At 32.4% G+C, this 15,549-nt stretch overlaps 1 protein-coding gene across 3 annotated transcripts in view; it reads left to right on the top strand.

Annotated features, from left to right (window-relative positions):
• LOC126735790 (talin-1) overlaps window positions 1-15,549 on the top strand; it is a 114,406-nt gene that overhangs the window by 39,240 nt on the left and 59,617 nt on the right. For all 3 annotated transcript variants that reach the window (XM_050439897.1, XM_050439896.1, XM_050439899.1), the window contains exons 2-5: window positions 10,954-11,110; window positions 11,171-11,837; window positions 13,977-14,270; window positions 14,328-14,537. In XM_050439897.1, the coding sequence (XP_050295854.1) occupies window positions 10,981-11,110; window positions 11,171-11,837; window positions 13,977-14,270; window positions 14,328-14,537 (1,301 nt within the window). In that variant the 5' untranslated portion in view covers window positions 10,954-10,980. The remainder of the gene's footprint in view (window positions 1-10,953; window positions 11,111-11,170; window positions 11,838-13,976; window positions 14,271-14,327; window positions 14,538-15,549) is intronic.

Genomic DNA, 15,549 nt, shown 5'->3' with positions numbered 1-15,549 from the left:
AATATTTCTCCTGAGCCACTCAAAACAATGCTAAAACCACACTTTGCAGAGGTGCAATGTTAACAATACCCTTCTAAATATCCAACCTCCTACTCTTCCATGAAGGTAACTATACCACAGGATCAGTAGGTGCTATGGTGTCACAAAAGAAGTTAATTCATCAAAATGAAAAAACATAAAAACAACCTTAAATTCTATTTTTTTCCAAGTAAATAAAAATTGTCTAACCCTATATTATCAAAACACGAGGGAAGTAAGGACAAAAACTGGAAAAAAAATTTATACCACGAATCTATTAGAGGAGTTTGATATTGTTGCCATTACTGAGTCTTGAATCTTTATTTGCTAAGATTAGGCTTAAAAGTGAGGTTATACTTTTCTCTGTAATTTATTTTCCTCCTAATAGTCCACTTAGTGATTATATTGAATATTTTGAGCTAGTAGAGTCTGTTAATTATATCAGTAGTAACATTTTAATCGTAGGTGATTTTAATTTAGCCGATTTTGAAAGTAGTCCCTCGGAAAAATTAAAGCATTAATGGATTTTATGACCTAGAACAATATAATGACATTTTAAACTCTATGGCAAGAAAGCTTGATTTAGTACTGGCTAATTTTGACTTTAAAGTTAACAGAAACCTAAGCCCATTTGTAAGTGAGGATAGCTACCACCCATCATTATCAATTGATATCTCAATTTTGTCAAATAAAAATTGTAAAAATAATATTCAGTGTTCTTATATTTATGATTCAAAAGCAGATTTTAAACTTTGTAATGATTTAATAAAAAATGTAAACTGGAATGATTTGGAAGGCATGATAGATGATGATTCCTGCCTCGATCTCTTTATGATAGAATTTATTCATGCATCAACTAGTATGCTTCTAAAAAAATCATTTAAAGTCAGGGACAATCGACATAATTTTCCTGTTCGGTTTTCAAAGGATCCATTAGTAATATAAAAAAGAAAAACCGCCATTTGATAAAGAAGTGTAGGGCCGGGGCCGAGCAGATTGCTGAATTTAGAAATTTCAGAAATGGGATTTAAAGGTAAATTTTAAATTACAAACTAAATTTGATTATCAGCAAAATAAGGGACATATAAAGGAAAGCATGCATGTTGATCCTCACAGTTTCTCAACCCTTTTTAGGGCCAAGACTGGGTGTGGCATACTAAAAGTTATGCAATGCAATGGTAAGAAAATACCACTGTAACTAAGTTTGCTACTTTTAGTTTTCGGTCCGTCTTCACTGAAGAACAATCACAAAACAATCAATATCAGAATAGCAACTTTCCATATATCGGCTTGACTCTAATTAATGAGAACAGGGTCAAAAAAAGGATCAAAAACTTAAAACCAGAAAATTCTACAGGTTTTGACATAATTATCTCTTTTATATTCAAAGGGTGCATGGACTTTCTAGCAAAACCCATTGCACGCATCTTTAATTTGGCTATTTAGCATTCAACTTTTTCAGAAAAACTTAAAATATCAGTTATTGTCCCTGTTTATAAAAATTGCTCTCAAAAAGATATTGAAAATTATAGACTAATAAGCATACTTAATTCTCTTGCCAAAATAGTTAAAAGTATTATTTATAAATATCTTTTAAAAAATATCAATGATAAAATTTTTGTTGAGCAGCATGGTTTTCTTGCTGGAAATTCTACAGTTTCAAATTTATGCAAATTTACCGCACAAACTTTTAATGCCGCAAATAATGAAACACTTGTCATCTGGATTCTGTGGCCAATTGGTTTTTGCAAAACAAAATGTGTCTTAACGCTTGTAAACGTGTCACAGTAACCTACACCAGAAAACTCAACCCTATAAACTTTGACTACCCTATCAGCAACTCAGTTTTAGAGAAAAAAAGGAAGTAAAAGATCTATGTGTATAGATGCAGAGCAAGTTACATTTCATTGTAAATTTGTTGTCAATAAATCATATAAAAAAATTGGGTTTTTTTATTAGTAATTCTAAAAAACTTAAACATCTAAGCACTGTTGTAAAATCTTACAATGCTATTGTTAGGCCTCATCTAGAATATGCGGCAATAATATGGTCACCTAAAGCTCATTGTCATTCAGAGTATATTGAACGCGCACAGAAAAAAAAATCTGAGATTTATTTACCTAAAAGATAATAATGCATATTCTTACCTTGTTTCTTATCAAAGCATGTTAGAAACCAATAGGTTTCAAAAACTCTGATAGAAAGAAACATCATTCTGTTATTTTTATTTATTATATATTAACCAACATAAAATACAACAATACATATTTAACAATACCTTGAGAGTTTTAACATTATCAGCAAACACCAATTGATATTTTATTTTTGAAACCTGAATATATTTTTATTGAAATTTAATTCTTTGTCCTGTGAAGCGAATGTAATTTTCAGCCCCATCGGTTTCGTATTCAAATGAATTAGATCCATCGTTTTCGGATCAACTTTATCCTCTATTTAATACTCAAAGTTTCACCAAAGAAAGTCCAGTTTGATATTGACCAACCAATATTTTATAATCTGAAAATCATTTTATTAAAATTTGATTTTTTGCTCTATGAGGCAAAAGTAATTTTCTGCCCCGTCGGTTGATTTTCCATTCGACTGGATTAGAATCCATCGTTTTTGCACTGCTTAAAAGCTAACGAAATCCAGATTTCTGAAGATTATATAAACGAGCAATGAAAAATTTCTATATTTTGTTTATATTTAATAAAAAACAAAGCCTGCAATATTAGCACACCACGCAGCTTTTCAGTGACATAAAGTAAGGAACTTTAAACAGAAGTGGCGCCAGAAATGGCAACATTTTATGATTCTAGCCCTAAAATTAAAAAATGTCATATCAAATTGGCAAAATTTTCATATTGAATTTTATTTTTCGCCCTATGAGGCAAAGAAACTTTGCGCCCCATCCGTTGATTTTGTCATTCAACTGAATTAGAATACATCGTGATTGCCGTGCTCAAAGGAGCTAACGAAAGCCAGATTTTCGAAACTTGGGTCTATATTTTCTTGATTTTAACATGCAACTGTATATTTTTAATAAATACTTCTAATATTACGGGATTCTTAAGCAGCTTGTCAATTACTGGCATGTGTAGAGCTTTAAAAAGGGATGGCGTTGGCAAAAGGCAGCATTTTATTATTCTGATTTTAAAATTTAAAAAATACCATAGTTTGTCGATAAATCAGTTGGTGAATATATGGAGGAGAAAAAGTAACAGTTGGATAACGAACACCGACAGCTGTTTTACTTTTTATATCCAAGTCTTTTACCGAATTTTATTTTTCGCCTCGTCAGATGATTTTTATTAAGAAACTTCTTGCTTTTTGCCAATTTTTACTGCCAAAAATTTTTAGTAATTAAACGCAGTTTATTATTGAATAAGTTGACGAATGAGAGCTGAGACATTGACAGCGAACCCCAACCGATATTTTAATTTAAAATCTGACATTTTCAGTATGGTGACAAAACTGACATTATTATATGAAACAAAAGTAAAAAACTCCAATTCAGGGTCTTATTCAAGGTCTCAATCACTCATCAATTTTTTTTTTAAAGCTACACGTGTTTCGTTCCTATCGGAGCATGATCAGGCCTAGACATACACCTATACAGATCACATTACAACTAACAACAGGACTTGGAGTTTTTTACTTTTGTTTTGTTTTTTGTGTGGTCTCTTGGATAAAGAATGGATGATAGAAAAAAGATTGTTGATATGTTTCTAATTGAAATTATTATAGCTGTGAGGCGAAAACCACTTTTAGCCCCGTCAACTGATTTCTATTTTATTGTTTTATCCACAGCTTAAGAAGGAGAAAAATTATTTTCACTCGTATTTCCCTTAAATCTATATAGACAACGTAAAACAATGTTATACTAACAAACTCACTCGCCAAAAATAATATAAAATGCGTTTATTAACCAGATTGTTCCAAACACGATGTACTCATCATTTAAAATAACTTTTCCGTGATCACCTCAACTTGTATTGTATGCAAGCAATAAGTTAGGCCGAGGGAAAATAAATTTAGAACTTAAGTAATTTACCAGACAGGTTCTTAAGGTCAAAAACTTGTAGTTATATATTTAAAAATAGAATCCACACGGAACGGAAATCGAAGATGACGAAAAGTTATGAGATAAGTTAAAAGTTATGAACAACATACAGGCAGGTAATTAATTAAAATTACGCGGTACATATATGTAGAACATATTCACACAAAACGATTCATTGATGCCCTACAAACGATATAACGGGGCCTTTTCTGTAACGGGAACCCTTATAAGTTCAAAAATAATAAAAGGGCTTATGTCACTCTAACAGACCCACTTTTGGTGTTTTCATCCTGGAAACTGATAAACTGCACCAATAGGTCAACAGTTACAAAAAAAATAAGTTTAATATTAAATAGAGATTAGGATTAGGTTATTCCTTTCTTATATCTTATTTTCTTTATTATCCTAATGTTTGATCAAATTTTATTGAAAAATTAAATAAAATATTTGGACCATTTTTGTTTTTTTTAATTCATTTATTATTACCGCCAGAGAAACTGTTAGAAGAGTGTAAAATACGAATAAAAAAATAATATGAACATGGCCATCAATACTTTATTTCTGAAATCAGTGGCGGCTGGTGGTTTGTTTCATATGAAAGTCTAAGAAGTTGTTTGAAGCAATTTGACTATCTCATTTATACATTACGTTTTTCTTAGAATTTTTTAACTTTTTGATTTAAAGTCATTTTCTTGGACCAGACTTTTGTAACTAATTGTCAATATTTGTTCCAGGTATTAGAAGTTATCCCACAGTTATTATCCCACAGGTATTAGAAGTCTCCCACACATTTGACGTACTTATTTTAGTCTTTAAAGTAATTTTGTTCCAAGCTTTTGGAGACATTTAGTATTTTGTTTTAACCTTTTGATGATTTCCATGCATTGGTTCATATATTTTAGTCATTTAAAGGAATTTTTCTTATTAATCCAGGTTTTGCGAGTAGTTTACTTTATCTTTCAGGCATTTGATGTCGTTTTTATGCCTTCCACAAATTGGAATGAGTTTCAATTTTTTAGGCATTTAAAGTAATTTTTCATCTTACTTTGAGCATTTCAAATTTCTTCTAAGAAGTTATCTTTGTCCTATCGACATTTGACATTATTTCCTAGAAATATTTTTTTGACCCAATGGAGAAGCGTCACTGTCTGAAAATATCCCTATCGTGTGATACATCATCAAACGATATAACATTTTCTATTGATTAGAATTAAAAATACCGTTGCCATTAAAGAACAACATATCTTTATGTAATATGTCAAAAATAGCAGGTGTCAGAAAACTTTTTTTAAAAAAATCTTATTTTATCAAAAATTAAATTTCCTATAACTATTTTCTTTTGCCAGTTTTTTCGCAAATCTATTGACAGCTGTCCGATTTTGAAGAACTAGAATTAGTTTTTAGTAGTACCCACAAAATTCTAATTATTAGATCGACTCTAATGAAGCTTATAATTACATTTATAGTGTACTCAAAGATATACTATTGATCTTTTGACTGCCATAAAACCCTAATTATCTGTAAGGTCATAAAAAGACCCAAAATTATCATATTTGTGGTCAGAGCCGGATTAGAAATTTAATATATACATGTATTGCAAAATATTAAGTAGGTACAATTAATGGAAAAAATGTAAATATGTGTATATATTTATACCTCAGTTTAGTCCAAATTAAAACTTCTGATGTTACATCTGTAATTACCTACCTAGGATCTAGTATAAATAAGAAGAAATTGAGCGAGACAATGACAGTTCTAATTATGTTCTGTTGTAAGGAAGTGATTTAAACAAGTAATTTTTTTGTGCAATTATAGCGCAAAAATGTGGTGACCATGGGCGAGTTCTGACAGTAATTCTTGCCATAATGTAGTAACACCTTTAGAAGAAGGCATTTAAGTTTTTAAATCTTTACTACCAAGAGATTTTAACTTTGAGGATGCTGCAGCCGAGACGTGTGGTTTGATACAGACATATTTGTCTACAGGTATAATAGGAAAATACACAATTTCCAGGAGAAACGAAGCGAGTCTGGTCCTTGAAATCTGCGTGGTTTGGATCTATTAAGAAGAAAGCTTTATCAGATGTATGAAGAACAATCAATACGTACTGTGGTTACGAAAAAGACTGTTTGGAGACGAAGCAAATATTTCTTGTAGCATATCTAGCTTAAGAAACATTTTGCCGAAAATGGATTTTAAGTATAAGACGATTAATAAGCGCCAAACAATAATGGAGTCTCAACGATTACGGGAATTGCGATAAATACTTAACGGCTATAAAACAATATAGGGATGAAGATCGACTAATAATTTACCTTGACGAAACTTTGTTTGACACTCATGATATCTTTACTTCATTTAGAGTCGGTTTGAAAGATGGAAACATCGAAAACATGTACCCAATACGAATGGGTAGAGAACTGAAAAAATCAAACATCAAAGACATATAAAATAACAAGAAGAGGAAAGTACAGATTGGGCGTAGAGTTCAATACTGCACAAGCATCAAACAACTTCATCTTCCAAGAAGAACTCATATCACTTAGCTTTCTCACATGTAAAGGGGTCATTAGAAGTATGTCAACAGAAGTCACGGAAAATGAACTAATTGAGCCAGAGCTGCTTACCAGATGTTCACTTAATATTATGGGGCTCAAAGACTAAATAGAAGATCTGAAAGAGCGGTAAGACATTCCAACACAATCGGTAGTGTTAACATATACAGGAAAAAAAGCCAGTTTAGGTTCACATAGACTACCATAGAGCAAAAGCAAGCATGTTAAAAATACAGGCAGAAGCAAGAAAAGATACGGCAAGTGTCTAAAATAGCATGAAGAAGAGGAATTTACAGTAGAGCCTGAATGTGTGTATTTACCAACTATCTACCCACAAATAGGGCCAAGAGTACCAACGTCGAAATTGGAAATTGAAAACATATATTACGAAGCCAGAGCTACAGTACCTAAGAAATACGAGATTGCCAATAAAAAACAACAAGGAATCAGAAGGCCATAGAATAAATTAACAAAAAACCAAAACATTGAAGAAATAAAATGCAAATATAGCCAGGAATACTAGCCAGACCTAGCAAAAAAGTCATCAGAAACGGTCAATGAAGTACACAAAAGTACAAGACTAACATACATAGGTGGTCGTGGCTCCTGAAACTTCAGGAAATATGATAAACGAATATGAAGAGGCAAAACTCCGGAGAGTCAGTTGACGATACCCTGGCATCCTTGTCGCAACTAATAAACAACATTTTGAGCTAGTTGTCCAAGTGCAAAGTGCTCAAAGAAACCGTTTGACTAGAAACACTGCATAAAGAAATAAAGAGTGTTTCAAAAAGAACGCCAGATTTCAGTGCTCAATAAAACATGGTTTTCTGTGGCAAAGTATTTAAATATTTATTGATTTAGAAAATTTACATTTGGGAATTATGTATAAAACGAAATGTCTTGTAAATGGCCGCCACGGCTTTACTGGCATATGCGTACCCTTTGATTTGATGAAATTTTCAATAACCTTATTGAATACATGTGTTGGTATGTCATTGATTCAGCGTCTAATTTCGGCTTTAAATGCTTTGATAATTGCAGGCTTATTGGTATAAACCTGTGACTTTAGGTCCCCACAGCCCGAAATCTAAAGACCTTAAATCGCGAGAGCGTGGAGGCCAATGTTGGTAAAAAAATCGGGAAATGATACGACCAGGAGCAAACTCGTGCAAAATTGTCAATGTTTTACGGGCGGTATGACACGTGGCACCGTCCTGTTGAAACCACATGTCGTCAAGATCAGTAACTGCCAAATGAGGCACAAGGCACATGTGTTATCATAGCATGATAATGTTCGCCATTCACCGTTACTGCATTATTTTGTTCGTTTTCGAAGAAAAATGATCACATTATTTCCTCAGGCCATAATGCACACCATACAGTTACACGTTGTGGATTTATTGCTTTCTGATAAATCATTCGTGGATTTCGTAAGCTCCAAATGCGACAGTTTTGTTAATGAAAATAAATAAAACGATTTTGTTTGCAAAATCAGCAGGTTGCTCAAGTATCCAAATGGTGAATTCTCTTCGCTGTTCATGGTCTGTTGGCAGAAGTTGTTGAGTCAGTTGGATTTTGAAGACATGCTGCTATAAATCTTTAGTGAAACTTTGCTGAAAAGTGCCCGTTGAAATGTCCAATTCTTGTGCCCGATGATGAATTGACGTCTCTGGCCTTTCGGTCACACTTTCGTAAATTGTCATAATATTTTATTCCAAACGACGGCTACAAGCTCGTATCATTTCTTTCACATCACTACTGGAACCAGTATTTTCGACTTTTTTTGATTATTCTTTTCCATTAGATGAATTGCTTTACGAATAGTGGCAATTAAACTTTCACCATTTTGATAATATTTTTTGACAACCAGGACGCGTTTTTTTACCCTGTAATGCTTCATATTTACTAACTCCCATCTGTCAACTTTCAATCTATCACTCTTTCAAACATGGTGCAAACATTCAAATCTTGCATTCTTATTGACACACCCTTTAGATGCCACAACAAAAGATATAGAATATGACAGTGCTTTCAAACAACAACTTGTGACAACTGCTTTCAATTCCAGGTTCACCCATAAATGAGTAAAACTATTACACCCCAACAGAAAATGGAAGGCTTTAAATTCATAATAAAACGTTGTATTATTGAACCAAAAATACTACAATGGCTTTAAAACAACAAATCGACTTAAAAATATAATTATTGAAGAAGAATTCGACATAATATTATTAATATAACACACTTAAAACAAGTTGAAAATATTAAAATAAAAAAGTACACAGTACTAAGACGAGAGCAGACGGATATGGAGGTATTGCGACCATTATAACCAAAAAAATTGCATATAGTATAACTACTTAACCCCAACAACCTAGACCCCAACAGCAGTATAAATAAATTATAACAGTTTATAATTAATTTATAGACGAGTTCATGGTAACGAGGAAGACGAAAAATAAAATTAGTTTTCAGTAGTATCCACAAAACTTAAATTATTTGCCCCAATTATTACTAATTTCCAAGATCCTTGTACAAAATTGCGCATTCGCCATTTTCTTTTCACGAGAATCTCCTCTAATGAAGCTTTTCACAGAATCTGCAATTACAATTACTGCCAAGCTTGTATAGGGCCAATTATTACAAATAACTCTAAATTGTCTTCTTAGCTCAATAGTGCAAAAACAAAAAAATCAAGATTTTTCCCTTAAATCAATTTCTCCGTCCCCCTATTTATTGACAAACATTCCCTCAATGATTGGTGCAAACAAACCATTGCCATTTCCATTACCCCCAATACCACGTGCGCCCTCTTCTTTTAAATCTCGTCTATCGATTGGGAGGCCAGCGGGGCGCGTCGCTGAAAGACGTCGAAGGCGCCCCGACGCCGTACGACGCGTCGCTAGGCAACGCAGCATCCCTGCTTAGCGACTCAGTGGCGTAACGTTGATAATTTTTCTTAGGGGGGCCTCCAGATTGACTGCCAATTATTATATTGAATGTCCCTTGGAGGTCAAAGAACTCTGTTTTTTTTTTGGGGTGATGCTAATGGTTTTGGCTGTTTTTTATAGGTTTCCTAGGGTGTTAAGTAGATTCTATAACATTTCAGATTTTAGTTCTTATAATCGACGTTTCAACCAATATATCATACAAAGAGGATCTGAAGAGGTATGATTTAGATTTCGTGATTTTGACATTGCTGTCTAAGTAACAGCATTTTTTCTTTTATTGCTTGTTACTATTTTTTTTCTTTAATTAGATATTCAAATTTTAATAATACCGGGTGTCCAGAAACTCGACCGACAAACTGAACAGGGTGATTCTCCAACAAAAAAAAATTGTATATGTTCAAAATGTCTTTTTCGAATCTGCAGGGTGTTAAAAATTTTTAAAAAAATTCAATGTTCCTAAGTTTCCTAAGAAAAAAAATTAATTAACTTAATCTTCTAGGATAATCAATGCAATTTTTTAGCATTTTATACGATAACTGGAAGAAAAAGCAAACCGCAAGTGATTAAGTGTAAATTCCTAATAAATTAAAAATTTCTGGGAACTAAGTTCTAGTGTTTAAATAATTTTATTTATTGTAAACTTTAAGCTAAATAGATAATCGTTATTTTATTTTAAAAAAATACAAGAACAATAACAAAATATTTATCTTGTTCTACATGACGGCCATCGGATTCAGTACATTAAACGTTTTGGACATACATTTATATAAAAAAGAGTTTTGTTGGATAATCACCCTGTGAAGTTTGTCGATAGAATTCCTAGACACCCGGTATATTTAAGTATATACAATTAATAAAACAGAAAGTAGTAAAGTAACTCCTATGTTATTTGAAATATGTAAATAAATAAGATAATAAATAACTTTTATTATTTTTTTGTTTTTTTTTTTTTTGTTAGATTTTTTCAATTTAAAGAAATTATTTCGGAAATTCTAAAGATTTAATAAAAACGAACGAAAGAAAGAAAATTAAAATGGAGATTGTGAAGTTTTTGGTTTTGGTGCATAATTAACAAATCTTTAATTAACAAAAATTTAATTTATTTACAAACAAATTATTTCCTATCTAGTTACAATTAGAAGCTTATGTCAAAAATCAGGCAATTTAAATAAATCATGCAATTTTAATTAATTGAACCTTTAAGTTTTATGAATTACAAATTTTAAGTAGTTGTGACCTTGTTATGCGATTTAATCTGAGACATCCTTGTTTTTTTCCTTAGTTTGAAATAGTCCATTTACATAAAATTGTTATAACAACACCTCAGGCCTATCATAGCTGATTATCCTTTTTTTTATTCCAGAAAACAACATAAAATAGTACATCAAAAATGTCCTTATCCCTACGAATCAACATCGTCGACAGCAATGTCACAAAAACGATCGTATTTAGTCCGTCAACGACTGTTCACGATGCATGCCGAATTATTCGAGAAAAATGTACCGAAGTACAAGGCCAACGTAAGTATAAGTATAATTCTTGCTAACATAAACCACATTAAGGACTTTTTCTCGTTCCAGCCAAAGACTATGGCCTTTTCCTCACTGACGAAGATAACACCACAGGAGTTTGGTTAGAACCAGCTAGAAACCTTGAATACTACATCCTCAAAAATGGAGATACTATCGAGTACCGTAAGAAACTCCGAACCCTTAGAGTTAAAATGCTTGATGGAACAGTAAAAACTATGCTGGTGGATGACTCGCAGATAGTAGCCAACTTAATGGTGGTCATCTGTACGAAATTGGGTATCACTAACCATGACGAGTATTCCCTAGTCCTGGAGGAGCCTGAGAATCAAGAAAACATCGAAAATCGAAACTATGGAACCCTTACTCTGAAGAGAAAAAAAGAGGAAAGAGAACGTGATGCAAAAATGGAAAGTCTTAAAAGGAAATTGCATACTGATGACGAAGTGAATTGGCTGGATCCCTCCAAGACTCTTAGAGAGCAAGGCATCGACGAGCACGAAACAGTGCTACTTAAAAGAAAATTCTTCTTTTCGGACCAGAACATTGATTCAAGAGACCCAGTGCAATTGAACTTATTGTATGTGCAAGCCAGAGATGCAATTTTAAATGGGGCACACCCAATTACTCAAGAGAAGGCCTGTGAATTTGCTGGGATTCAGTGCCAGATTCAGTTTGGAGATTACATCGAGAGCAAACATAAACCTGGATTTCTAGAGTAAGTTTTCCATGTCAATATTTGATCAGTTTAGGAAAAATATTGCTAAAAAGAGTTGTCGAAGTAACTACTCGGCCGGTTTATCTTCCTTTTTGAAAAAGGTTTTTACTTTGGGAGAATGGTTGATTAAAATTTTGACTTTGCAATTGAATTTCTGAGATCTAGTTACCTAGAAAAGAGGACCTTGTCGATATAGTACAGTCAATCTGTAACTTTTTTTTGGCAAAAGTAGGCGAAATCTTGATTCTTTACCAAAAGTTATGAAAAGCCCAAAAACAAAAAGTTGTGATTCCTTCTTCCTACAATAATTGTTGTACAACTACTACCCGTGTTTGTCGCTGCACAAGAGAGAGACAAAAGACATTAAAAGTTTATTTCAAATTTTTATAGTAGCGCAATGATTTTTTGGAACTGTAGTTGACATATATTTAATGTCCATATTTGATAAAGTTCGTTACTTTTACTTTTTGGTAACAATGTAATGTAATGCATTAGAGATTTTTTATTTTGTTGCACATCAAACCAATTATTAGTAGCGATTAGTTCTTGTTCATATATTTCAAAAATCTCGCTTACTGTACTTCTCAGATAATAAAAAATGAATAAAAACAATTGTATAACTTGAACTGTATATCTCTCTCATTTGAACTGTAGAAAAACACATTACACTACAATAAACATCAAAATAAATTTTTGGTGACTTTGACGCCCTCTATCTTGTGTGTTATTGAATGTACATCGACTTACATAGGTAATAATCGTAGACAATATTCTAAACTTTTTTTTGTCTTAGATATTTTTCTTTAAATTGAGTAATTTTTGTAAGAAATAGAATCCAAAAAAATTTTAAAAATCATACAAGAAAGTAGCAATGACGCACAATTTTTGGGTAAATTGCATGCTCCGGGAACGTTAAGTGAAATAGAACAACAGTAAATTATTATGTGCCATTCATATTGATATAATGCGATTTTTAGAAAATAAAGGCGCTGCATAACGAGATATTAAAAAAAATGCATTTTGTTTAGTTTTTTTAGAGTTCTACACGTTGAAAATGTTTGAAACAGTGAAAAAAATATTCAGGACGAAATTTTGGAAAAAGTAATGGTAGGTGACTTTGGCGCCCTCTATCTCTTGCGTATTTCATTTTCAGAAAAAATCCTGGAATTAAAATTGTAGGCAGTTTAGTTATAAGCATTTTTTGTTTCGGACACTTTTCCCTAAAACCTACGATTTTCGCAAAAAAACTATTACAAAAAAATTTTGAGTTTTTCAAAAGAGTACGGAGGGAGTGATCGCAACTGTTTGTTTTTGGTCTTTTGATAAGGAACACTAACTTTTGGCAAAGTATCAAGATTTCGCCCATTTTGGCCGAAATTGACACTTGACTGTACTAATAAGGTTGCTTTGATTTTTGAAACAGTTTTTTGATTTTGGAAAAATGGTCGATTCTAGCCAAATTTTGACTTCATCAGTGATTTTTTGGAAACAGAATAGCTAAAAAAGAGTTCTATATCCATGGGGTTATTTTCAAAAAGTTTTTTTGATTTTAGCTAAATTAATGCTGTAAAAATTTTAACTCTTCTGGAAATAAATTGGCTCAAAAGAGTACCATGTCGATTACATAACGAAAGTTCAACAATTATTGAATAATTTTGTAAATATTATAATGAGAAAGAGTAGCTTGGCGCTAAAATATTTACAAACTTGACATTAGTTGAGTTTTCTTCACTATTTATGTTTTCCACTGCTATTTCCCTGCATTTTGATGTTGTTCTCCTTTTTTCAATCTATGTAGCCACAACTTTGAATGATAATCAATGCCGGCGTTAATCGTTGTTGATTGGCCAATTTAAATTCTTCCGTAGCAGAAGGCAATTTTTTAGGCTTCTTTATGGCGTCGGGATAAGGTTTGACGTTTATTGAATAAAAGTCATTTTGCAGTACTTTGCAATTATTTCAGATAAGGTCTTACCGTCAAGGTGTAGCAGGTCTTTTGAATAACGACTCTTGGTAATTTTTAGATATTCACCCATTTTCTGGAAAACCCTACATAAAAACAGTAAAACTGGCCTTAAACTGACTTTAGTTCTTAGGGTGTTTAATACTTTTTGCCTATATCAATTTTATTGTTTTCAGCTTGAAAGAATTCTTGCCTCAATCATACACGAAAATCAAGGGAATCGAAAAGAAAGTATTTCAAGAACACAAGAAATGCACAGGTTTAAACGAGCTTGAAGCCAAAGTAAAGTACACCAAGACCGCACGCTCCTTGCCAACCTATGGAGTGACATTTTTCCTGGTTAAAGAAAAAATGAAGGGTAAAAACAAACTGGTCCCAAGACTCTTGGGAATCACCAAGGACTCTGTGCTCAGACTAGATGAGAAGACTAAAGAAACCATGCAGACCTGGCCTTTGACTACTGTTAGAAGGTACCTTTTAGCATTTTCAATTTAAAGGATTTGTAACATTTGTTGATGTTTTCTTAGATGGGGTGCTTCTCCAAACACGTTCACCCTAGATTTCGGAGACTATTCCGACCAGTACTATTCAGTACAAACAACAGAAGCTGAGCAAATCCAGCAAATCATCGCGGGATATATTGACATTATTTTGAAGAAGAAACAAGCCAAGGATCACTTTGGAATTGATGGGGACGAGGGCAGTACCATGTTTGAAGAAAGCGTAGCTCCTCACAAGTAAGTTAATGGTTTAATAATTCAATTTTTCAACTCAAAATTTAATTTCACATTTAATTTTTTGTATAAAAAAGTAATTTTTTATATTTGTTCAAATATTGGATGAGGCGTTAGTTAATACAACCAAAAGCAATTTCTAATTTATTACTTAAGATCATTTCTGATATGTTAATTAGATTAAGGTTTGGAGAAATAGCTGGCCATTCGATTATTTTGCTTCTGAAGAAATTTAGTAACTACACTGGCTGTAATGTAAATTTTGGGCATTTATCTTTTCTTAGCAGTAGTTATAATGGAAGCTTACCGCAACAAGCAACGCAGTTTACAAGCCCTGAAAGCTAACATTGAAGAAGAGATCGCCATTTTGTAGCCAATTGCGAGCGACAATTCGAAATTCCATTAATCAAGCGCAATTATGCATCAACTGGGAGTTAGCCACTTGAGTGATATAATGTTTTTCAATTAATGATATTAATCTTATACTTTCAAATAAACTTTTTTCGACAACAGAACCCCTTTTTTTTAATTTATAACAAAATGAAAGCCGGTTCAAATTATGACATTACTTTTGCACCACCTGGTATTTGATCTTTTAAGTGTTTTTCGACCAATTTGCCTGCCCAATGTCTCGACTCGATTTATGATACTTTGCGTATTGAAGTAAAACAAAATTGTGCTTAATCATTAATGTAAAAATCAATTTCAGTGAAACAACCCAATTTATATACCTGTCCATATTATAAATGGCAGTAAATATTGTAGGAAGATTATTAAAAATAAAGGGATCACTTTTATTGATTATTGAGTTGCACAGGACAAACAGGTTTTTCGAAATAAAAAACATTTTGAATTAGTTGAATTTTTAGTTGAACACTAGTTGAATTTTATTTAAGTTATTTTATAAAGAGCACAGGTTGACGTTTTAAGATTATCTTATTATTTTCCATGTCCTGATAATACCACCTTATCTATCAAAACGATGACTTTCTGTGAATCTTTCCTACTATCAATT

The sequence above is a fragment of the Anthonomus grandis genome, chromosome 4 (genome assembly GCF_022605725.1).
Source record: "Anthonomus grandis grandis chromosome 4, icAntGran1.3, whole genome shotgun sequence".
NCBI lineage: Eukaryota > Metazoa > Arthropoda > Insecta > Coleoptera > Curculionidae > Anthonomus > Anthonomus grandis.
Note: the sequence above shows the minus strand (reverse complement) of the source record. Positions and strands in the feature narration are given on the sequence as shown.